The sequence below is a fragment of the Canis lupus genome, chromosome 10 (genome assembly GCF_003254725.2).
Source record: "Canis lupus dingo isolate Sandy chromosome 10, ASM325472v2, whole genome shotgun sequence".
Lineage (NCBI taxonomy): Eukaryota > Metazoa > Chordata > Mammalia > Carnivora > Canidae > Canis > Canis lupus.
Genome location: NC_064252.1, coordinates 33310874 through 33335897, shown reverse-complemented (window position 1 = coordinate 33335897; position 25024 = coordinate 33310874). Strand labels below are relative to the sequence as shown.

General features: G+C 45.9%; 1 protein-coding gene across 2 annotated transcripts in view; it reads right to left on the bottom strand.

Moving 5' to 3' along the window:
- NUAK1 (NUAK family kinase 1) overlaps window positions 1-25024 on the bottom strand; it is a 73551-nt gene that overhangs the window by 13025 nt on the left and 35502 nt on the right. For both annotated transcript variants that reach the window (XM_025462066.3, XM_025462056.3), the window contains exons 3-4: window positions 7540-7691; window positions 4867-4932 (exon numbers count right to left, since the gene is read on the bottom strand). In XM_025462066.3, the coding sequence (XP_025317851.1) occupies window positions 4867-4932; window positions 7540-7691 (218 nt within the window). The remainder of the gene's footprint in view (window positions 1-4866; window positions 4933-7539; window positions 7692-25024) is intronic.

Below are 25024 nucleotides of genomic sequence, written 5' to 3'. Positions count from 1 at the left end.
CAAGAACCAAAAAAGTGTCCTTGTGTGATGTTCTCTTAGGTTTGGGGCAAATGTGGATGGTAGGGGTAGAGGGTAGAATTGATAAGACACCTGGCCTTCTTAGTCGAATGGCCTTAGGTTTGCAGCCAGGCCTGTTGCTAATATTAGCTGCGGGAACCTCCCCATCCATAAAATGGGGATAATCAGACCCACCGCAGTGGGGAAATTCTGAGAGCCAAATGGTAGAAGGCATGGAGAAGGTCCGCATGGGGCTCAGGCTGTCTGCAGAGGCTCAGTGAGGGTTACTTCCTTTTTGCCTCCGTGTCCTATTCCCGTGCTTGCTGCTCCTTCCCTGTAGAAGGCTGTCAGCACATTTCTATCAAACTCCCACCCATCCTTCAAAACCTAGTTCAATCACCACTGCCTCAGCAAAGGCATTGTTGGTCCATTTATAGCTAACAGACCCACCGCTTCCAGAACACATAACACAGGGCACTATGAGGCACATAGCAGGGCCACTGGCCCCGCCAAGAAAGGAGGATCAGTGAAGGCTTCCTGGAAGAAGAAGCAGTCAAGCTGAGACTGAAAGGAGGGCCAGGCGAAGAGCAGTGGGAAGAGTGCACCAAGCACAGGGAACCATGTGTGCAAAAGCCACAAAGCCAGAGAGAGCTCCATGGGTTTGAGGACTGAGTCCTACACAAGTTGTCTTTCTCTGACCACCCTGGCTAAAACGGCACCTGCAGCCTCCCTCCATCCTCACTCTGCATGGATTGTCTTCACCACCAGACAATTATGTTCTGTATTTATTTGTTTGCTGCTTGTGTCCCCAACTGGAATTCAAAGTCCACCAGGGCAGGCACCTTGTCTTCTGCATTCACCTCTGTATCCCTTTCCTGGTTCCTTGTTACTGCCAGCACCACAACCGTGAGATTCCGAGTTCCAGAGGACAAGCACCTGGCCGTCTGGTTCGCTGTTAAGTCTCAGCATCCAGCACAGGGCCAGATGCACAGTGGGAACTTAGTAAACGTCCGTAGCCCAGTAGGTACTGCCCTCAGGAGACCGGGCTGCATAGGTGCAGAAATAGACGAGTGAGAGCAGGCGTGCAGAGGATACTCACGTATACACACACACAACCATAAATGGATGAACAAACCAATGGATTAACTAATGCACGAATGCAGAGTTCTCACATTCATATAATCAAAGCCCAGAGGCCATATCCCCAAGCCGCCCCATTTGGCCTTGTTAAGCCTCAGAGATTTCTAGCTCATCTTAGCCCTGGGCATTCAAAGCTTCTTTTCTTGTCCGCAGCAGCAGCATTTCCATTGTCATCAGGGGCGACAGGCCATTTCCCCTATGCCCCTCTACTCTGAGCCCTGGGAGCTCACCAAATTCCCAGCCCTCTTTGAGGAGGCGAGCTGACCCTAGTGTTTGGACCTCTTCTTATTGTTAGACAATTTTACAGGACCCTTCTATGGGAATTGCCGGCATTCCATTCTCCCAGAGAGTGGGATGTGAATCTGGCCCATTTTTATTAATTGCAAATTCATGCTATGCTGGGTGTCTATTTTAGTAGACATAGGCTTACTCCACAGAGGCTTTAGCAGGCTTCTCCGAAGTACGGAATGCAACCCAAAGAAGCACATTGCTCTCATTTTTTCTGCCAGCAGACTATGTGAATATTTTTAGAAGCCACGCCCTCTCGCGCTGCCCAGATAAATAATTTCCAATGCCAGATGTGCTCTTTGCAAATCAACATCAGGCAGAGAAGAGGGGAGGAACGAGCTCCATGGCTCACACAGTGACATGTGACAAGTTTAAACCAGTAGCATTTTTATAGCCTTCCTGGGCAAAAGCCCCCCACCTTGGGATACGGAAGCTGGAATCACAGGTACCTAGGGAGGCACCAGAGGGGGCTCCAAGAGGGACCTGGCTGCTCATAATCCCTCAGCTTTCTCTCCCAGGGTCAGATGCTAATGCCATGTGCTTTTCTGGATATGGAGCCCAGCATGTGGCCATGTGTCTGCTGCCTTTGCCACCAGTGCCCTTTCTAAATATGTTTCCAGCAAAATGCTGAGTCAGGAAGAGCGCGGCAGATACAGTCGGAAGATAAATCAACATCAGCTGAAATGCATTTTTAAAAACTGTTGGAAGTGCGTGTGAGATGATGAAAGAGAATTTGTCCAGAAGTCAGTCATGGGAGTTCTTATCCTGGCTGTCATCCCTTCACCCCAAACCCAAACAATTTAAGGGGACCTACTGTGTGGCGAGCACTGGGCCACACTCCAAGGAAACGGAGACATAGGAAGCCCACACTGATTTACCGCGTGTGATCTTGGGCACGTCACCTAGACCTATTGGGCCTTCATCATTCAAACAAGGGCGTTCGAAGATGACCCTCAATGTTTTTCACGCTCTAGGATTCTTAGATCCTAGCAGCATCCTGAACAAGCAGAAGGAAGAATGTGTCGGGGAAGGGAAAGGTTTGGTTTCTGTTCGGGTGTGTGTGGGCTTGTGCACCTGCTTTTCACCCCAGGAAATGCCAGGAGGAGAGATTCTTAAGGAGAAGACAAGGAGAGAAAAAAGTGTGATGGAAAGTTCAATCTTTATAATGTTCTGCGTGTCTGCTATTTACCTATACAGTGGGTGGGAGTGCAGATCAAAGTGTGAGTCCCGGGAGCTACAAGCCCAACACCACAGTTCCATTGCTCATGCAAACGAGCCATTCCCCCAGGCTCCTGCCCCATTGTTCCCAGCACAATTGCTTTCAGAATTCTAACTATTCTTCTCCTCCATTGGGAAATTCTATGACTCCATAGGAAGCTATGTGCCTTATCACTTCTGGGACTACATCAGGGGACCAAGAGGTCACACTGTCCCACAGAACCCAATCCCAGGCCAGAGGCTCAAATTCCAGGCCTTGTAAAGACTACATTTCATTCTGAGAGCTCCGGGGGCAGGTGGCAGGAAGAATCTGCAGAGAAAGTTACCAGGGTGGATGACACAAACCCTTAGAAATGTGCCCCTCACACCAGAACCCAGTTCTCTAGCCAGGGCCTGGCCACCACTCTCTAGGGCCCAGGCACCTGCACAGCAGCTGACTCCCTAATTCAGTGTCCTCTCCGATGACCAACTATGTGCGCAGGCGCCTTGGATGCTAAGAGTTGAGCGCTAAGTGCTCCCGGTATTGTCTAAAATCCTCCTGTTTGCCTTGACTCCCCAGGCACGGGGCACGGCACACAGTAACTGCTCAGGAAATGCTCGCTGAAAAGAATGAACAAAGAGACAACAACCCGCAGAGGCAGAACCAGCATCTCTACCGGACAGGCAGGAAAACTGAAGGTCAGGGGAGTAATTTTTCCAAAATGCTGCCATTAGTCAGGGACAGGGTCGTCATTCAAATTCAAACTGCAGGCTACCCAGCTCCAAAGCCACCGCTCTTGACTCACTGCACAGTGCTCAGCAGTGTATGAAGCTAAACACGAGGTATCTTAGTCCTGAAAACAAGCCTGTGAGCATTACTGTTACCCCTAATTTATAGTCACAGAAACAAGATGAAGATGCTTTCCCAAAGGCAAGCAGCTGGAAAGCCACACAGGAGGGGATTTTCTGACTGCACAGCCAGTGCTTCCGCTAGAATAATCCAGAAAGGGAGAAACTTTGAGATCCTCCTTCCTGATTCTGGAAAGAACCACTTTGACCAATTGTTTCCTCCTCATCTTATGGCCTAACACAGAAATAAACAGCCACGGTCAACTACTGGCAAAAACGTGAGGTCATCCTGACATGACTTCAAGGATCCTCTCAAAGGACACTGGTAATTCACGGTTGTGCCATGATCTGCAAACAGAATGGGAACGCCAAGCAAGGAGGCAGTCCCTATGCTGCACCCCCACCGAGGACCACAGCAACCAGAAAAGGGGACAGTGAGAGGTCATTCCCATGCTTTGTCTGGGGACCAAGGATGAAGTGCTCACGTCACCAGCGGCCAATTAGAGGGATCCCCCGGTGTCGGGAGGACTGAGGCCATTTCATAATGAAACCCATGCGGCGAGCTCCGTTTATTTTGAAACCGTATTTGCTTATTTTGCAGACGTGATCAAAAGGACATTCAGAGCACTCCGCAGGAGGCACTTGAACCCTGAGGGCCAGGAGAGCTTGCTTCAACTCCAGCGGCAGCCAGCAAAAACACTGTATGGAAGTAAAGCCCGTCACTGGATGGCATGCTCCTTCCCAGCAGCTCAGGCCACCAGAGTCAGCCTCCCAGTTCCACGGCTGGTTTGGGGGACAGGAGGGCTGGGAGGGAGAAGTACGAGGCATGGCATGGCAGTGACAGAAGAGTGGCAGGGAGAAGGCTCCAACTCTTACCCAACCTGGGGCCCTGCTGGCAACTCAACCACATGGGCTCAAACCCCAAGTCCACTACTTACCGTTGTGTTACCTCGGGTTGGTTACTTAACTTCTCTGTGCCTGGCTTTCCCTATCTGCAGAATGATGCAAATAACAGTGCCCACCTCACAGGGTGGTGAGGATTCAATGTAAGTGATACCAGGCAGACGTGACATGAACTATACAGGCAGTATGTTATTGTTGTTAAGTATTTTTCTGGTGGTCATTGTAGACTCCAGGCTTCCTGAGGACAGTATTTTAATCACCTTTTTATGCCAGCGTGAAGATCGATGTCCAGCACGTAACTGGAGGTCGATCAACACTGGTAAAACTTATGTGTTGGACCTAAACTGGGGTGACTCCCTGCACTGCCTGCCAGGGCAGGACGTGGCCACACGACTGGCAGCCCGAGGCTCCTGCAGCATGCCTCCCTCCCCCCTGGCCCCCAGCTGCGGTCCCCCAGGCCCTGTGCATCCATCAACCAGGCCAGAGCTTTACCTTAATATTGCAGTTGTCATCCAGCAGGATGTTTTCCAGCTTCAGATCCCGGTGGACCACACCATTCTGAAATGAGAAGACAGAAGGAGCGGGAGGGTGAGCAAAGGGAAGTATCTGACAGATTAAAGAAATGTGCCAGCCCGGTGGTCTCTGCCTCCATCCTTCAGGGCTTCTGTCACTGTCATGAAGCTCCCTGCCAGCCAGCGACCAGCGACAGGGGAGCATTAGTCACTTGCTGTGTGGTTAAGGGAAAAATGACTGGAATCCATTCTCCCCCAGAGCCTGTAAAACAGCAGGGGGATTCTTTGTCGGAATGTAATTCCACTGTGTGAACGCACTAGAGTCGCAGGCGGCGGCAAACAATGTCTGTCTGTGAGCTGTGCTTCCCAGGGAAGAAGCAGATTTCTCTGCTGGAGATTCAGAATGTGGGGCTCATAGGCCTCGCTTGTCTGTCTGCCTGACTGTCCCCTGCAAGGCTCACTCAATCTATTATTCAGACCCATGAAGTTAATCCAGATCTGTCCAGAAGGTAACAAGAAGCCCCATGGGCATTTGCTGAGCGGCTAGCTGGAAGGGAAGGTTCTGCAAGTCCTTCTCTGCTCAGCTGGACTCCCGGGGGGGAGGGGGGGGAGGAAGGTGGAAGGGGCCAAAGAGACCTAGCCACTGGGCTGACCCCAGCCGGTGGCTGCCGACCCCTGTGACCTGTCCATTCAAGCAAACTCCAGCAAATCTGGGAGCTGACCTGCACTGACAGGCCAGCAGCCTGCTGCTGAGGCTGAAAAGGAGTCATGAACCAACAGGCTGTGAGGTCTATACCACAGGAACAACTGGTGTGCACCATTCTTTATAAAACCCAGTGATCTTTGCAGCGGGGGAGGTGGGGGTTGGACATGGACAGGGGTAGAACCCAAAGAACCAGCCACATTGAGCTGCGCAAACAGCAGGGAGTAAGTTTTCTTATCATTCCACATAAAGAACATTTGCAACAGAAGCTGCTCTTTTAAGCAAACCAACTGGTTAGAACATCCCTGTCTTTCAATCAAGATTTTTAGTTCAGAATCTGCGTGTTTATAGTTGGTGCTTTATTGTTTGTTTTCCTTTCCATGTGACAATTCCTACTATCTCCAAAAGCACCGGCTGAAGAAATGAAAGCTCTATTTCTGCTACTCTTTTTCTAACGCAAACCTTCAAGGATGTTTTTGAATTCAGAAAGACACAAACCAAGGCTCCCAGAAGAAAGATATAGAATCTAAGATCCCCAATTCCTTCTAGTTTTAAAGATTGGGGGCAGTTTTTAGTTTATGTTATTACATTCCTAGTTTTCAGAGTAAGATGGAATGAATCTGCTAAAGCCTTGCTCATACAAAATCTCAAGTATTCACACACCTCATATAATGAAAATATGATCTGTAGTACTTTACGCTGATGCCTGATGATAAGGTACAAAATACTGCATTGACCTAAGTAATCAGTGCCTTTTGAGCCCGCAAAGGTAACTCCAAAAGTGTTCTCATGGATTAAGGATTTTAGATTTGAATATCTTCCAGTAACTTACGGAGCCACTCTCAATTAACCAGAATATTTAACAAACCAGGAGACTCCAGGCTGCAACCATTGAATGAAGAAGCTGACTCTATTTTGGATGCTATGTGGGATTCAAGTCACTCAAAGTGAAAGACACTTCCAGGTGTGACCATTCTGAGGGAAAGTACAAGTACAATGGGAATCATGACTAACATGATTAATGACAATGATGGCTGAAATACGTCTTGGAATTACCAGTGTACTTCATTTCCTTTTCCAGAGACAAAGGGCAGCCTATCAGGCTCTATTATGAGCACATCGTGTTAGGTGTGTTGCAATAAAATGTATGTGTAGGTATGTAACCTATGTGGATATAACCTATGCAAGGAAAGATACCAAGAGCATAGGAAAGTTCACAACCAGTAACTCCACTTCTGGAATTTCCCTCAGTCAATCATTCAAATGAGAGGAAAAGGTTAATATATAAAGATGTGGATCACCATATATATTAAACAGAAATAGGAACCAGCCTTAGTGTCCAACAATCACAATAATTACAGAGAATTTTTAGTACAGAGAATTTTACAGAGAAATTTTAGAATTTTTAGTAACACAGAAGCATGTTCTGATTAAAATACTAAGTGAAAAGGCAAGGCACAAATGTAAAAATACATGCACTGAGGTACTGTGGATCCTGAAATAGAGAAGGGTCATTGGTGGAGAAACAGGGGAAATCTAAATAAAATCTGGAGTTTTGTTAATAACAGTGCCCAAATGTTGGTGTCTCAGTTTCGAAAAACATACTACAGCAATGTAAGCTGTTCCTGTTAGGATACAGTGAGTGAGGGACATATGGGAACTCTCTGTACTATCTTAGAAACTTTGCTGTACATCTAAAACTATTCAAAATAAGAAATCCAAATTTAAAAAAATAAATTAGGAGTGGGAGGAAGAAGATGGGAAAGAAACGAACAAAAATGTCCATCACAGGTCATGCCTGGATTCTGGAATTATAAGTGATGGTGATTTTCTATTTCATAAATTCTCCATGCACACGACATGAACCGACAGCACCTGTATACTATGAAAAGAATCACGTGGCACCATCAAAACCGTTAGTGACCAAAGCTCTGGCAGGGCTCGCCGTACCTTGTGACAATAGTGCACAGCGGAGACAATCTGCCGGAAGAAGTGTCTGGTCTCCCTCTCGCTGAGGCGTCTCCGCTCGCTGATGTAATCGTACAGCTCCCCCTTGCTTGCGTACTCCATGATGATCACAATCTTATCTTTGTTCTCAAACACTGTGGGGGGAACAGCAACACACAAACACCCTGTTTATCCAGAGCTCACTTATGACTACAGAGGGTGCGAGAGAGGACAGCGGAGATGTCACTGAGCAGGGGCCAAGAGCTGCGGGTCAGGAGGACCAGGTGGATGATGACATCACCGCTATTGTCACTGGACACACCTCTGCACCCTGAGGGGAAAAGTGCCTTTCTTTTCTGAGGGCCCCACACATCACCAGGATGGTTCTGCTAGGCCCTGCCCACCTGAGAAGCCCCGCCCACCAGAACAGCCTGGCCCCGCCCACCGGGGCAGCCCCCTATAGACAGGACCATGGGTGAGAACACCTGCCTTCTATTTTTTTTTTTAAGATTTTATTTATTTATTCATGAGACACAGAGAGAGAGAGAGAGAGAGAGGGGCAGAGACACAGGCAGAGGGAGAAGCAGGCTCCATGCAGGGAGCCCGACATGGGACTCGATCCTGGGTCTCTAAACCGCTGAGCCACCCGGGCTGCCCAACCTGCCTTCTATTAACCTCTCCATACAGACTACCTACCTGGACCTCGGACCTCATAAGCTACTCTGAACCCAAAGTGGGCGGCTGAACTTGTATTTGGTCAAAACCTTCTAGACTTTCCATCTCACCCGAAATAAAACCCAACATTCCAAATGTGGTCTAGCAGGTCCCATGTGATCCTGTGCCCTTCCTAGCCCTGTGTATTCTGTGTATTTAGTCAGTCAGTCTCCCCGACTAGAATGTAAGTGAGGGCTCAGCACTCAGACCACTGACAGAGGCACAATTATCAAATGAGCGAACCCAGAACTTCCTAAGTGCATTGCGGGCGATTGCAGTGAATGATTTACATTAACCCTTACTATGCGCCAGGCTCCTGTAAGGTTTTGAGTACCTGACATGTACTGACTCATTTAAATCTTACAACAAACTTTCGGGGAGATATGGGTAATTTTACCGCTTGAAAATTCGGACACAGAGGCCTGGAGAAGTTAAGAGACTTACACAGTTTGGCTGAGCTGCCAGACGGAATGGACGGAGCTCACCTCTGGCTTCCGGTGAGGATGGGGACCCATGATGCCACAGCCTGGTCTTGCCAGGACCACTGCAAACACCCCAAGCTGGGTCCCCTGCCACAGCCCCTTCCCACTCAACCCCCACACCTCCATGGAAATTGTTTTCCAAATGCTTATAAATGCGTTTCTCTCCCCAACTCTGATATTCCAGTGGTGATGTTCACACTCTGCTCGACTGTGTCCTTGGGAGGAAGCACTGGGCACATGCCCATAGGGGCAGGTTAGGGGAGGCCACAGAGCACAGGTCCTCAGCACCACCTCCATCAAAGCCGCCACTACACTGCTATCTGATTCCTACTTTGGGCTTTCACATAGATGTCCATTGAGCAAAAACAGCATAAATAATAATTGTCTTGAAATCCATCACTCCCAAGGGACATGGTATAAAAACCTATGTAGGGTACCCAAGACCCTTCCTGAAGGACCCCTGCCTACGTCCCTCCATCTCATCAGCTTGTACCATTCCCCATCAGGCCTCTGATGTCCACCAATGCTGGACCATATGGTCTCTCTCTCTCTCTCTCTCTCACACACACACACACACACACACAGCTGTTTCCCACCTTACCTCTGTCTTTATTTCTTCTTGCCTTACCTGCCCAGGAAACTCCAACCCATCCATCAAGATTGAACTCAAATATGGTTTCTGTTTTGCCTCCCTCTGCCCCTCACTGTGCTCTTCGATACTTTTATCACAGTATTTTCAAACTGCATGGATTTATTTGCTGGTTTACATACCCATTTCCTCTGCCTGGACTTTTAGATATAAAAAGTCTGGTTTTAGAATCAGACACTCCTAAGTAGGATTTCTGGTTCAGCACAGCCTCTTACTTGCTGTGTGACTCTGGGGGAGTTGCTTGCCCTTTCTGTGCCTCAGTTTAGTCAACTGTAAAATGTAAATAATACTAGCAAGTACTTCTTAGAACTGTTGGGAGTGTTTATTGATATTGGGTATGTTAAATGCTTAGAACAAGGACTACACTCACAGCATGTACTCAGTGATATTAGCTATTATTGTCACCATTGATATTATTGGACCCCAGGGCCTTAGCACTGAGCCAGACTCCTAGACATACTCAATGAGAACGGAATTGAACTAGAACATGCCCCAGGCCTGGGTCCTCTGCCCTCCCACACCTTGTCACTGGCTGTTAGAAGCTCAAACCCCTCCAGTTCCTTCTTGGCTCCTTCAAGTCCAGCCAAACCTCTCTGATAAAATGAAGGGGGAAGGAGGAGGGCAGGGTGGAGGAGGAAGGAGAACAGCCAGATAAAATTGGCTGCTCCCGTGTCTGCTGGCCTCGGTGTACCCTGCAGCATTGGCTCCTGCCGGATTTCAGCCTGTTGCGCCCTTTTCATTAACAATCAACTCTGGAAACTGGAAAAGCTGCCTCGGAATGTGTGGCCTGTGCTCCAGAAATGATGGAGTAACGGCCCTGGAGAGGGCAGTGGGCCTTCTCATTTTAAAAAGTGGGGAAGGAAGAAAGAGGAAAAGTACTCTGACAGGGAAATAAACAAGAAGCCTAACATCCCCTGAGAGTCTGCTGTGTCCCCAAAGGAGGCCAAAGTCACTGGTCCCATCAGTGACTATCAGAAAGTATAGCCCACTTTCTGCAGACAAAAGGACTTGTTTCGATGACAGGATTCCACGCTTTCCAGGTGGCCCACCTGATATCAAGCAGGGATAAGATGATTCATTTCAACACTGCTCACTGCACCAAATATTTCACTCCACAGCGAGGCCTACCTCGGTCCTCCTGTCTGACATCCCTACGCACCCCTTGCTCTGCGCACATCCTCGCTGCTTTTCCTGCCTTTCTCTCTCACTCCTCAGCTGACTTTCTGTTTTTAGAGGGGGCTGGGGAACAGTTCTAGATGCATGTGCCATGGAGCACTAGTCTTGAAAGATATTCTGGAGGAAAAAAGCACTCTGTGATTGAGTGTAGGCAACATATTTTGGAAAATACTAACACCACTAACACCTGATTGCCCTTGGGCGGGGGGGGGGGGGGGGGTCTGGCTTCTTTGACTCTGAGTTTTGTAGATTGATTTGGCCATAGCAACATATCTACTGACCTCCAGAGGAACGAAGGAGGAGCCAATGTGGTAAACGACGGGTGAATGAGATGGTATCCAAGTTATAAAATCGGCCCGTTACTGTTACAGGTGGGAATTGTGTGTAGCCAGGTGAGAGAACTGTCCAAGTGGCCAGGCAGGGCTCCGGGACACCACGCTTACCCCTCTCACAGGCCCCGATTGTAACCCTAGATTAACTAAATGCAAATAGCTGTTCTATACTTGGTACATCAGTAATTCATCAAGGAGGCCCCATGGTGTTACATATGAAGCTTCTAGTCCTTTCTGATAACAGCGGCACTTACCAAAGGTCTACTAGGTGCAGGCAAAGCACTGAGCTTATTAATAAGTATTTTGCATGAATTATGTCATAGGGCTTTGGTCCTATGAGAATCCTCATCGTACACATGAGAAAAATCAGAGTACAGCCAGGTTAGTAACTGCCATAGCCACAGAGTGAGTCTGAGGCAGAGCCAGGCCTAGGCCTGTAGTCTGAGTGCACATGCCACTCCTAGCCACAACCCCATTTTACATATACATGAACTCCCTGAACCTAGGTCCCCTCATCAATCAAATGCAGGGCACTCAGTGAGCTCATGGGTCTTGCTCCCTTGGGGTGGCACCTGCCTCTTAGCTAGCTCCTGCAAAACAGAACCCTAAGCCTTTTCTCTCCCTGCTGCCATCACTAAAACATGTTGTGGCTGGCGTGCTTGGGTGGCTCAGTCAATTAAGTGTCTGACTCTAGCTTCAGCTTGGGTGGTGATCTCTGGGTCGTGGGATTAAGCCAGGCTCTGTGCTCAGCACGGAGTCTGCTTGGGTTTCTTGCTCTCTCTCCCTCTCCCTCTAACCCCTCCCCACCTGCCTCACATGTACACTCTCTCACAAAAACACATAAATAAATCTTAAAAAAAAAAAAGAATGCCTACTTTTGAGAAACACTGGTACATCTAAAATATATATATAAATTAAAAAAAAATAAAACATGTAGTGGCTGCCACAGAATCATAAAATTTTCGAGCAGAAAGGGCCCTAGGGATCAACCATTCTTTTTCCAGAATAGCCCAGGATTTCTAATGTATAAGAGCAAGGCCTTGGGAATTTGTCCTGAAGAATGACCATCTTCTGCACTCTTGGCCCAAGGCTCCTTGCCCACGTTAAGGTCACTATCAGCGAGGTGATAGGAACACTCTCGGCCATTCTTCTGGCAAAAAGGGCCACTTCCCTTGGGCATTTTTACAACTGGTTATTTATAAGCCCAGAAATCTTGTCTGTGTTTATGTTATTAGTCACTAAGCAAAAGCTTATTTTCCACCAGTTGGGAAGGGTTTCCTTTCTGAAAAATGAAAGCCTGTGTCTCTTGGCCAGACAGTTTTACCCAGAAGCCCGGTGGCTCCAGAATGGTAAGGAAAACTATGGCCCTTGACATGCCAGGCCTACCAGGAAAATCAGAACCCTGAATAGAAACTTAGCTCAGCAGGAGTCAGCCCACAGCACTAGGGCCATGTCCATTTGCTGCAGATCCAGGCTTGAAGTACAACAATACACTTTTATAAAGTACTCGCTCTGGGACTGGCACTGGGGATACTGAGAGAAGATGTTACTGGGTTAAGAATGGGGAAGGCAGGCCAGGCAGAGGGAGCAGCATGAGTAAGGGCAGAAACAGGAGTAGAACCACCAGCAGCTGGCAGGTATTAGGGATTAAGAGACAAGAAAGGAGAGGCAGCCTAGGAACAAGCCATCGAGGCCTTGTGGACCATAGCTGCCCACAAGGAGCTCTGCAGGGAGGGAGTCAGATGTTCCCGAACATGCCAAGAACAGTAAGTAGATGGGACAAAGGCTAAGGCAGCACCCAGGATCCTGGCCTGTGAAATAGCAGCGTCCCTTTCTTCCTGAGAGCCTTCTGCCAGCTCTCCTTCCTCAGAAAGCTTTTTTTGTGGTAAAAATAGATAATATTTATTGAACAATTACTGCATGCCATGGATTGTCACATTTAATCCTAACAATCCTGTGAGATAGGTATTAGCAGTACCCCTCCTTCATAAATAGGGAACCAGGACTCAGAGAAACAACATGGATAGCACCCAGCAAGGCCTATCTCCCCTGGGTCCCCTTTCTTTCACTAACCATCTCCCTGAGGATATATATATATATATATATATGCCAATACCATGAACATGGTGACTATAAGTCAATACCATGAATATGACAACTATGAGCCAATACCACAAACATGACAACTGTAAGCCAATAGTATGAACATGGTGACTGTAAGTCAATACCATGAATATGACGACTATGAGCCAATACCACGAACATGACAACTGTAAGCCAATAGTATGAACATGGTGACTGTAAGTCAATACCATGAATATGATGACTATGAGCCAATACCACGAACATGACAACTGTAAGCCAATAGCATGAACATGGTGACTGTAAGTCAATACCATGAATATGATGACTATGAGCCAATACCATGAACATGATGCCTGTATGCCAATACCATGAACATGGTGACTATAAGTCAATACCATGAATATAACTATTAAAATCAATATCATAGTCAATATATAAAGTCAATACCAAAATTCTGCCCATTTTTTAAAAATGGAATTTTGCAGTATGTATTCTTTTGTGTCTGGCTTCATTAGCTCAACACTGTAAGAATAATCCAAGTCTGTTCCATATAATGGAAGACTGTTCACTTCCATTGCTGTTGAGTACTCCATTGAATGAAGGTATCAAGGCTGTATCCATTCTACTGTTGATGGATATTTGGGTTGTTTCCAGGTGATGGTCATTATGAATAATGCAGCTGTAAATATTCTTGCACATGTCTTTCGATGCTCATCAGTAGGCATTTCTGTTGGGCAGTTAGCTAATAAGGATTTGATCCCAAATGTTTGTGGCTCAAAAGCTTCTGTTCTTCCCACCACCTTCCTCCATCATCCAGTTACTTTCCTCAGGTAATACTCAAGTCTCTTTAGTGACCACCATCACTGCTTTTTCTGAAAGTGCTTTTCTATCAATCTGGAGCATGTTCTGCTTTGTGTTAAAGGGGATACAAATGCAACCTAAAGCACAGTCTTTGTCCCGGAGGCATTGCAACATAGCTGGATACAACTAGTAGTGCGCTTACAAAATAAATCAGTACTAACCTGTATGATACAGACTTTTAAGTACCTAGATGATCAGAGAGAAAAATTGGTGAGATAACCACATGCCTGAGAAAGTTCCTAGAAAAACAAGCATGGAACTGAACCACCTAAAATACCTTGGTTTTTGCTCTCATGAGATGGTTTTACCATTGTTTCTGCATCGACTAATATCCAAATTCTGTCCATTTTCTTCTACTGTCCCACAGAGACACCTTCTTCCCAGACATCAACTTGAATGATTTCTCTTGTTTTCTGTTTATTTTCCATTTCAAGGGAGAGTGGGGATTGGTTACCATAGCAACAGCTACTTCTCCAAATTAATTCTGAATTTCATCAGATGTTCAGTTTGACAGTCCAGCTCTGCCTTCTGATTGTCTGGCTTTCACAACCGTGCTAATTACCCAACTCCTAAAGACTCCCTCCTGCTGCCCCCAGGGTGAATAACACAACTTGCATAACTTGAGCAAATGGCTATTACAAAACAACACCCTGTCCTGGGAGAAACACTGATGAGTGAGGAGATCTTGGGATTTTAACCATCCTCCAGCCATTCTAGAACCAAATACAAGAGACCATTTGGAAGAAAATGGGCTTGGGAAGGAAGGGGATGGGAATCCCTTTACAGGATGCTCCATGGAGAACAGGTTACAAAAAAAGGAAGACGTCTGTCTGGTTTACATGTAACCTCAGAAGAGGAAGATAAGTTTGTTGGTTTCAAGCAAAAAGGCCAAGGGCCTAAAGTGGACCAATCAGTATTGTCCTCATGCCTTTGCCTTCAGTCAACTCTATTATCTTAAATTAGTTCACTCTTTCCATGAGATTGTCTCCCCACGTGACAGCATTTTTACTGCTTTTCTGAAACCTCTGACAGGTGTACCATTCTACTCCTCAAAGTCAGGGGTGCACTTTTGTCAAAAATTGTAGGATCCTCATGAAAAGTAGCTTTTTTTTTCATTTTGGAAATGAGTGATCTTTTCTTGTGCAAGAGCTGTCTGCAACCTCATTAGGTCCTTTAATCAATACAAGATCCATTCTTCAAGAGTTTCCTCCCCAGAACTAAATTTCAAGCACTTCATGGGCTCATGGCTTCACAAAATGGTCTTCTGATCCCTTAAGTCTGAAAGCTCATGGCAGTGAGAGTGAGGAAATTACAGCGGGCTGGCAGCTCTCCCACTGTCAATGAGTCGGTCAAAGTTGAATCAATGTGTTTCTTGGTTTGGACAGTGAAAGGCTCTTTTGTTCACTAGTTGTCTTTTCTTAAACCAAAACTCTCTCTAGATGTTGGCTGGCATGTGCCAGGAGAACCATAGCCAACCAGTCCAGCAGTGGACTCCACAGAAGGCAGAAGAAATGATAAGAAAGTATACAAGCTACCTATGGAAGAGGGGATGCAGAAGGCTTGTCAAGGACCATTCATTCCTGCTAAGACCATCTGTGCTATTTGGAGGCCTAATAAATCCTGGGAGGGCAGGGGATGTGGCCAGGATAAAGGAAGGAGCTCCATGGGAGACAGAATCAATGGCACCATGTTGGAGCAGCCATTGGATTCCATCCTCCTTCCACAACCATTCCTGAGGTATTTCCATGGAAACAAGCGGGGCTATGAGGCAATGTGCTCCATCAACCATCACCACATACTCATCAGTCACACCTCACAGTCTCCCTGAGCATTTTCTTTATTGGTCCATCTGGGCCTTTTTGTCTCACACACACAGTCACATAATTCTGAGTCTGAGAGCACTGACAATTGGTCAGAACACCTCAGAACTACCAGAGGCTAATGCTAAAGCTCTTATACTTGACACAGTGAACTCCCAAGAAAAAAGCATGCTCCTCCAACTCAAGCAATGAATGTGGTAGAAATTCACCCCCTGTGAAGATAGCCTGGCTCTTCCTGGCTTTGCCACCAGGGCTCATTCCATTCTTACCAGCAGCTAGGGTGGAGAAGTCAGTCCTGTGGTTATCACACCTCCGCTTCTAGCCATTGCGCGACCCACCATGTACAGCTCAGGACTATCCTGTCCACTCTAAATTCTGGTCCACCTCATTATGCAACATAGTGTCATTGTTAAGGGACTGACTCCCAGAGCCAGACTACCTGAGTTCAAATCCAGGCTCTGCCACTTCCCAACTGAGTGACCTTGGCAAGTTACCTAAACAATCTGAGCCTCAGTTTCTTCATGTGTTAAGGTGAAGACCACCTACCCTCACCGTGAAGATTGGCACAGCATATATATATGTGTTAGGCTGTTGTTGGTAGGCAGAAGTCAAGCCTGAATCAAATCCAGGATTCTTAAGGATCTGTATTAGCAAAATCTGTGCCTGAGATCACATGTGTGCCCTCAAGGGATGAGAGGAAGGGGCGAGATCAGAGAAATAGTAAACTAAAACTCAGGGACATCAAAGGACTTGCAGCCAAGCCTAAGGTAAAGGCAAGCTTAGCTCTCATAATTAGGGCCTGTTCCTCAGACCCCAGTGGTTTTCCAAAGTATGGATCCCAACCTCAGAGCCACCCCTGACAGATGAACCCACTGTCACAAATCATCTGGGGAGTGGGCCTCCTCCATGCCTCACGAGTCTTCCCCAATGCACGCTGTTCATCACCAAGGCAAATTAACAGAGCCATCACACTTCAGTTCAAAAGATCCTACATCATACGACAACATAGTTCCATTTTTTTTTCTTTAAAAATTAACTTCAAGTACAAGTATTATTTGAGCACCAGACAATATTGAATTCCAGGAAATCTGAGAGGGCGAGGCAGGACAGCCAGGGAGTAGCACTGGTTTTTAGTTGTTTTATTTCTAATCTCCAGCCTCTAGAAAAACGACTTGGGTGTAATCAAATGAAAACAATGAAAATAATACACTTGAAGGTCAAACAGCTAACTTAATAGGAAACTCATTAGAAACGTGGCTGGACAGATTCACAGCTGAAGAGCCCATTCGTGTGATGAAAAGTGAAGGGAGAGCTGGTGCTGAGTTACAAACCAGGGCGAGTCCTTACCCTGGGCCCAGCCTGCAGAGCCTTCATGTGGAACTTGTGGATTTGGCCGCACAGGGAGTGTGTTAAAATACTCAGCGATTCGCCATGGGTTCAAAAGAGTAAACACAAGCATAACACACCACTTCGCCAAGTTCAACAAACTGTTTCATGGGGTTCTGAGTCCCTGATGAGGGCAGCAACCGAATGGCACAGTAAGTAAACCCAAGCCTGAAAGTATCACTCACTGCTCATGGGTGATCACGGCCAGACACACATTCTTCTCTGGAATTCACTAATGACAAATGATCAGACCAAGACAAGTTTTGAGAGTGGGGCTCATTTCCTCTTGGTTGCAGGATTAAGTCTGTATTTCTCAGTCTGGCCAATTAAATCTGAGTCTCTAGGGGTAAGGCTCGGCATCAGCATTTTCTACCTGTGTCCCACAAGATGTTAATGTGTGTCCAGCCCTGAGGCTCACCGATGTAGGCAATCTGGCCTCAACCTTCTCTTTTAACACCTCCCAAAAGGTGATAATCCAGCCATTAAGGACCTCTCAGAGCCCTAAAGGAATAATCCCATCAGGAATAATCAATACTATTTATTGATACTGTGCTTAACAATTTTATTCATTATCTGATTTAATCCTCACAACCTTATCTAGCAAGTAGTGAGCTGCTGGTCTCACTTTATAGGTAAGAGAACTGAGCCTCAGACAGGTTAAGTCACTTAGCCCAAGGTCATGGAAGAGCAACTGGCTCATTCAAATCGAAGCCTACTTGGGACAATAAAACACCTACTCACCCTACTAGAATAGTACCAGGGATCTAAGTACTTGCTACATTTTTATAAAAGCAATGAGTGATCAAACGAATCAGTGGGACCACTGGGTAGAATTAAGCACCATAAGCCTTATCAGTCAGATCAGTTCAGCCATTCCCTGCCTTCAAAAAGCCTTCCTCGGGAAGGAGGGCGGGGGGTGGGGGTGAATGGGTGACGGGCACTGAGAGGGGCACTTGACGGGATGAGCACTGGGTGTTATTTTGTATGTTGGCAAATTGAACACCAATAAAAAATAAATTTATTATTAAAAAAAAGACAATTGCTTAGTTATGGTATATCCGTTCAATGGAATATCATAAGGTAATTAAAATTATATTTAACAACAACAACAAAAAAGCCTTCCTCAATCAGGATCTGCTTGCAGGATAGAAGGCTGGGTTAGGGCACTTGAATCTGAGAAGAAGAACTGTAGGTATCTCCAAATAACTGATGCTAGACACGAGCCCTGCCTTAGTTTCTGACCCAGTGAGCAGCTGTTTCTCTAACATGACGGTTCTCAAACTTGAGAGTGCATCAGAGTCACCCAGAGGGCTGGGTATTACACACTAGGATCTAGGGTGGCCCCAAGCAACACGGATGCCGCAGGTTGAGGGTCCTTCTGAGAACCATGGCTCCCATGCATTGTTGAGCAGTTAGTTAATCAGGGTCCTGCCATTCTCAAGGGGTCACTTTGCAGGGGCAGCCAGACTTTGCGACTCTGGAACCTCTGCTCTATCCTGTGAACATGTCTTGCACCAGCCCCACTGCCCCTGACCAGGGAGAGGAGAAGGCAGGAGGTAGAATGACCAGTCATCCAAGCCTGCAGCTCACAATACAGCCTACAGGCTCTCCCACAGACCCTGTCTCTTGGTTTCTCCTCTACATCTCTGGGTGGATTTTTAGAGCAGTGATTTTCGCCACCAGGCAAGAACCATATGCCCTTCCAGAAAAACCTAACAAATTCTCAGGGGGCTTAGGTAGCTTTAAAAAGCACAATGTAACATATACTTCTAGGAAGATGGAAGACCTTTTAACTAATAATAAAAAAAAAAAAAAAACACCTCATCCAAAGTGCCTTTATAGTAGGAATTCAGAGAATTTTTTAGAATATAGACTCTTTTATGTCTTCTCCTAAGCAGCAGGTTTAAAGCTCACAAGATATACATGCTTATCAAGGGAGGCACATTTGCTTGTTCTATTTGGTTTTTTTAAGTTTCAGACACTCTTCCAAAGGTGAGAGATCCCAAGTGACCAAGGTCCAGTAGGCTTCCCACTTTGTTCCTGAAAGCCAAGACCATCCTTCCCTAGCACAGGGAACATGATGAAAGGGTTGGCCCGTTCTAGCATATTGCAATGTAAAGGCTGATGAAACAATGTCATCTTGCAGGGCCAGGAAGAGAATCTCCCTCACTCACTACCACCCCCTCCGCCCTCCCCTTTCATTCCTGGCCTGGCCTAGCGGGACTATTACCAGATGGGGTGCTAAGTTTCCCTAAAGTGTTGTGTGGCAAGATGTACATTCTCGTGGTTTTACAGATTGGGTCTCCTAGGCTTTCAAGGGGAAGCAAAGGCGAGACAACGTGCCTTTGATGTTTGCACTTGGGTCCTGAAATCAGAACCTCAGGCAAAAACTGTTTTTATCTCTTCCATCCTAGGCAGCCAAGTTGAAAGCTCTGGCGGGCACTTCCTTTTCAGCTGTTCTTTCCATATTGTCAATTCCCACCCTACTGAGAGAATGGAATTCCTTTGACTGGAAACAGGGGTCCATCTCAGAGATGGAGTCAGAGATTTCTTTCTTCCTTTTCTCTCTCCAGTTACGTTATTACCCTTAGTATCATACACTGGAAGGTACATGTCTATCCTCTTTTATTTACTTAGCATTAGAAACCAGTTATGGTTTGTGTTTACACAGAGTTGACAAATTTGAGGGTTAATCACCTTCACCCTTAGGTCAACAGGAGAGTAACCCCAGGGTCTGGTCTGAGGAAGAAACATTTGAAAGGAATTATTTTTGAGATTTGGTGAACAGCAGCATTAATTCAGCAAAGCCGCAGATTTTGTGAGCCTGTGGGTATTGTGAATAATGTACAGAAAACTTACATTTCCATGGACTGCAGTTTAGAAAACACTTGATCTCTGAGTTGACTAGATTTGGGCTCCAAGCTTCTTCCTGAGATGGATGCAGAAATATTTTCTAAAATACCCATGAAGCTGGCCTTTAATGCTCTCACGTAGTTCAGACAACAACCCCTGGGAACACCAAGATACAGACACCTGTCTGTATCTCAGGGTCCCGAATAATGCTCACCCCCAATTAGGGATCGCTGCACCACCAAACTGACCTGGCTTATATTAGGGGCACCAGCTTCAGAGTGACAAGGTTCAGTTCTCAGACCCACCACTTATTAGTTGGTGTAACCCTGGAAGATGTACTTATTAGCCTCTCAGACAAAATCACTTGGCCATAAATGAGGGATATTAACAGTTTGCATTTCAAGAACATAAGAATTAACTGAGATAATACAAGCACACAACCTAAAACAGGGTAAAACTCAGTAACTTCTAGCTAAATAAAAGCTACTTTCTTCCTCAAAATCAGTGGCTTTGCCCTATTCCTGGTACAAAATCCACAGCCCTGCTGTGGTCAAAACCTGGCCTTCCCTGACCTCCTCTCTCCACCACTCCCTCGCTCCCTCAGCCTCACAGACCCTCTGTCACATCTGCCAGCAGGAGCTCCTTCTCTCCTCTGAGCATCTTTTGTTCACACATTCTGTTGCCTTTGCCTGGAATGCCCAGGTCTCTGTGGGGCTCCCTTCCCGCTCCACTCAGGTACCAGCTCAATACCTAGGTCACCAGACTACTCATGGAATGTCAGCCCCATGAGACCAGGGCTTGTCCTGCTTGCTCTGTACCCCTGGTGCCTAGAATAGGGCCGTGCATGTAATACACACTCAATATTTGTACTTTTTTTTGAATGAATGGATTGCTTTTCCTCTGGAACTTGTATTTCAATATCACTGGATAGTATAGTCCACGATCATGTGTTCCCTTCAGGAAGGCCCAAAGTTCCTAAACACAGGGGGTCAGATACATTGCTTTGCCATGTTGCTGCTTTTGCTGCTGCTGCTGCTATGTGTGCATGTGTGTATTTTAAACCACCAAAGTCCTGGCTGAAGAAATGCTCAGAAGGTTCTTCCACAGTTCCATTCATTTGGCTGATGTCCACACAGCCCGATCAATGCCTAAGCACTGATTTTTCATTCAGCAGAATCTGTGCGTTGCTGCACCGGCCACGGCTCCTGATTGGCCAGTCACACAACCAATCAGCTGCCAGGAAGAAGGTTCCTTTTCACACTGGGGTTGGCAGAGAGACCACAGACTGCATCCCCCACCCCTGCTGCCACCACCCTGCCCCTACCACACCTCAGGGCCAAGGAGAGAAAAGGCCAGCCTGAGGAAGGTGCTGGGAGCACTCAGGTGGGCTGCAGAACATTACACAAGGTCGGAAATGCAGGGCGGAGGGAAAACTAATGAGGTCATGAGGCCTGTGTGCCAGGTACATGAGCTAGCCACAGTACCCAGTTTTGTGAACTGCATTGGGTCCCCCAAATTCATATGTTGAAGTCCCAATGCCCAGAACCTCAGAATGTGACCTTACTCAGAGGCAGGGCCTTTAAAAAAATAATTAAGGGTAAGTGAGGACATTAGGGTGGGCCCTAATCCAGTGGTACTGGTATCCTCATTGAAAAGGGGAAATTTGGACACAGACATGGAGGGGACAGCATATGACGATGTGGGGAGAAGATGGCCATCTATAAGCCAAGGAAAGAGGCTTGGAAGAGAGCTACCCTGGATCTTGGACTTCTGGTCTCCAGAACTGAGAAATAGCACACTTGTGTTGTACAAGCCACCCGGTCCATGGTGTTCTGTTGTGGCAGCCGTGGCAAATAATACACCAGGTGAGTCAATCTTCCAGGGCCTCAATCTCCACCACTGCAAAACCTGGCCTGCCCCTTGCACAGGTTTGCTGTAGGGATCAAATGAGGCTCGATGTCAGGGAGCCTGTAAACTGTACAGGATTCCATGGATGACATCCAGAGGTCTAATTTCACTCAGGGCTGGGTCCTGGGCTCCTGGACAGCAAAGTAGATAAAGTCAGAAGGCCCTGGAGACTGTGGGGTCCCAGTTTGAGGTGAAGGAGCTGGAAGGGTGCCTTGGCGATTCCCTACTCCAAACCTCAGGGGAAGGGAGGGGAGCTGCCCTCCTCCACAGTTATTCAGTGGACGTGGGAGAAACAGAACTTGCGTGGGAGAAGGGAAAGAGAACAGAACAGAAACCAGAGATTTCTAAGAAATTAAAAAGGAAAAAAAAAGCCACATTTAAGTCTCTGGGCGTTTTCTGGATAAAAACAATATGTTTTATTTGTATGATCCTCTGCAGGTCACAGAATAACTTGATGGCAGTAGAGGTATTTTTTAACCTATTTGAGGTCAGGAATCCCTTGGACAATCTCATGAAAGCTGTGCACCCTCTCTCTCCTCAGAAAAAATTAACCCATGCACTCAACATCTAAAGCATTAAATACCAGCATGGTCCTATCCTGCAATGATGAAAAAGTTCTGTATCTACACTGTCCAATATGGCAGCCACTAGCTGCATGAGCCCTTGAAATGTGACTAGTGGTACTAAAGAACTGATAAATTTTTAACTATTTTGTTTTATTAATTTGGATTTAAATATCCATCTATGGCTATGGCTTCTATACTGGCACAGTATACAACTATATAGCTGTATATAGGCAACTATACAATATTCTAGAGGACTTACAAACACCCTGCAGTTTACCCATTGACCCAGGCCAATGGACCAAGTTAGGTACCATTTGTAATGATTATACTATCTTCACAACAATTCCCTTTTTTGAGCTTACCAGAACATGTATCATATAATTGAATCCTATCAACAACACTAAGAAAAAGATAGAATTGTTATCCTCATCTTATATGTGTAGCTATTGAGGCCTGGGAGTCCCCCAACTCACCCAAAGTCTCATGTCAAGGCCACAGTCAAGGATTTGGGACCAAAACCCAAGAGCCTGATGTGAGAACTCCAGCTCTTTCCTGATTCCCCAAAACCTGTTGATAGGGTTTTATGAATGGAGGCCCAAGCTCCCACCTGAGGCCTCGATGGAAATTATTTCTAGTCACTCAAAGAACTTTAAGTTTTGTGGTACCTATCTTTAAAATTACAAGCAAGGGCTTCTCTTCTTCTTGAAGTCTCCAGTGGGGGCTGAGCTGAGGCCAACTTGACCTTAATAATAGAGTGCTCTTCCATTCAAGTTCATCTCTGTCCTTTTCTTGGTATGAGTACAGATTCCTGTTCCCCATACAACCTGCAGGATTCCCAAGGCCAAAGCGAGCATGATGCTAGTCAAGGAGTCAGGCCTCTCTGTGCCAGACTTCAGTTACCACAGACCGTCTCCCAATTAAGAAGCCTGAAAACTCTGTCCCACCTTCCCAATAAAGAAGGCTCCTTCTCCACGCCAAGCAATCCCAAACACAGTGCTGCTCCACAGAACATGTGACCCACACTGGTTCACACTGGAGAGGACATCCTTCACTAGTGCCTTTGGATTTCCATGGTAACCATGGAAGCCACGAGGAGCAAAAACACTCCGAATTTTATAAAACTCACTCTCATCCTGCATTTTGCATCTCCACTCACTTGAACCTTTAGATGTTCCTCTCGTTTGCAGGCATATTCAGATTTGTTTTATCAACCTAGAATTCTACTTTCCCCAATTCTTCCTCAAAATAACTTTTCAAAGCCCAGCTTGACAGCCACAAAAACCTCTAAGCTCCAGGACTCCATTGTCCCAGAATATGTTGCTTTGCATATCTACATAATATTTTTCTTTTCTTTTTTTTTCTTTTTTAAAGATTTTATTTATTTATTCATGAGAGACACACAGAGACACAGAGACACAGGCAGAGGGAGAAGCAAGCTCCCTGCAGGGAGCCCAATGTGGGACTCGATCCCAGGACCCCGGGATCACGCCCTGAGCTAAAGGCAGATACCCAACTGCTGAGCCACCCAGGTGCCCCTACGTAATATTTTTCTGTCATGCCTGTATGATGCCTTGAATATAAGGTCCATAGCCTATTGTGTCTTTCGGTGTCTAACCACATATAATCCAGTGCTTAACCAGACTCGGTCACTCAGTAGACCAGTGGTTCCCACACTTGTGAAAACACAGACAGCCGAGCCCCACCCCCAGAGTTGCTGATTCAGCACATCCTTGTGAGGCCTTAGAATCTGCATTTCTAACAATCCCAATTCATATGATGTTACGGGTTCAGAGATTGCACTGTGAGACTCACTGCAAAAGATGTTTGTGAAATTCTGCAAATGAATAAATGATTGAATGAATTAAAATGTCCCTCAAACACCCTCTCACCATGGGCTCCAAAACTGAGTTTTAGGAAAAATCAAGATAAAAACTGTTACCAACATTTACTTCTAGATGAGGAGCAAAAATAGAAGGCACAGTGGAAAAAATGGCCAGAAACAGCAGGGAATCAGAGGGAAAACTTGAGATAGGTATCAGAAAAACTTTCAGGCTACTGTCTGGTTTCCTCTTAGCCATTACTGTGCAACGTATTATGATCAGACCACAATTAAAAATACTATGATGAGACTAAATTAGAAACAGGTTCATTTTTCCGACTCAACTGTGTATATTAAAAAATATTCTGGGGAAAAACTTTGACTCAGTAAACCCAAGCCTAGAAAATTTTTCATAAGAAAAAAATAATCGTCAGAAATGAATATATAAATGATTATAAGGAAGGTCCCTAAAGCCCCGCTGATAACAAAAGGAATTAGACCCAATAAATTATGGTACATCCATAAATGGAATACTCTAAAGCCTTTTAAAATGTCCTTACAGGGGATACTTACTAGCATAGGAAGAGATATATGATATAATACGTGAAAAAAAAAATTAAGTCAAAAAAACATTATCAATAGTATGATCTAACTTTGAATAAAAGTCAGGTACAGATATAGAGAGGCAGATAAAAATATAAATATAGCTAGAGTGCTAATTTATCAAACTGAGGGTGAGAAATGAAATTATTTTGAAACTTTAATTTGTGCATTTCAGTCACTTCTGCAACAAATACATATTGCTTGAGTAGTATTTTTTACAGATTTAAGAGAAAA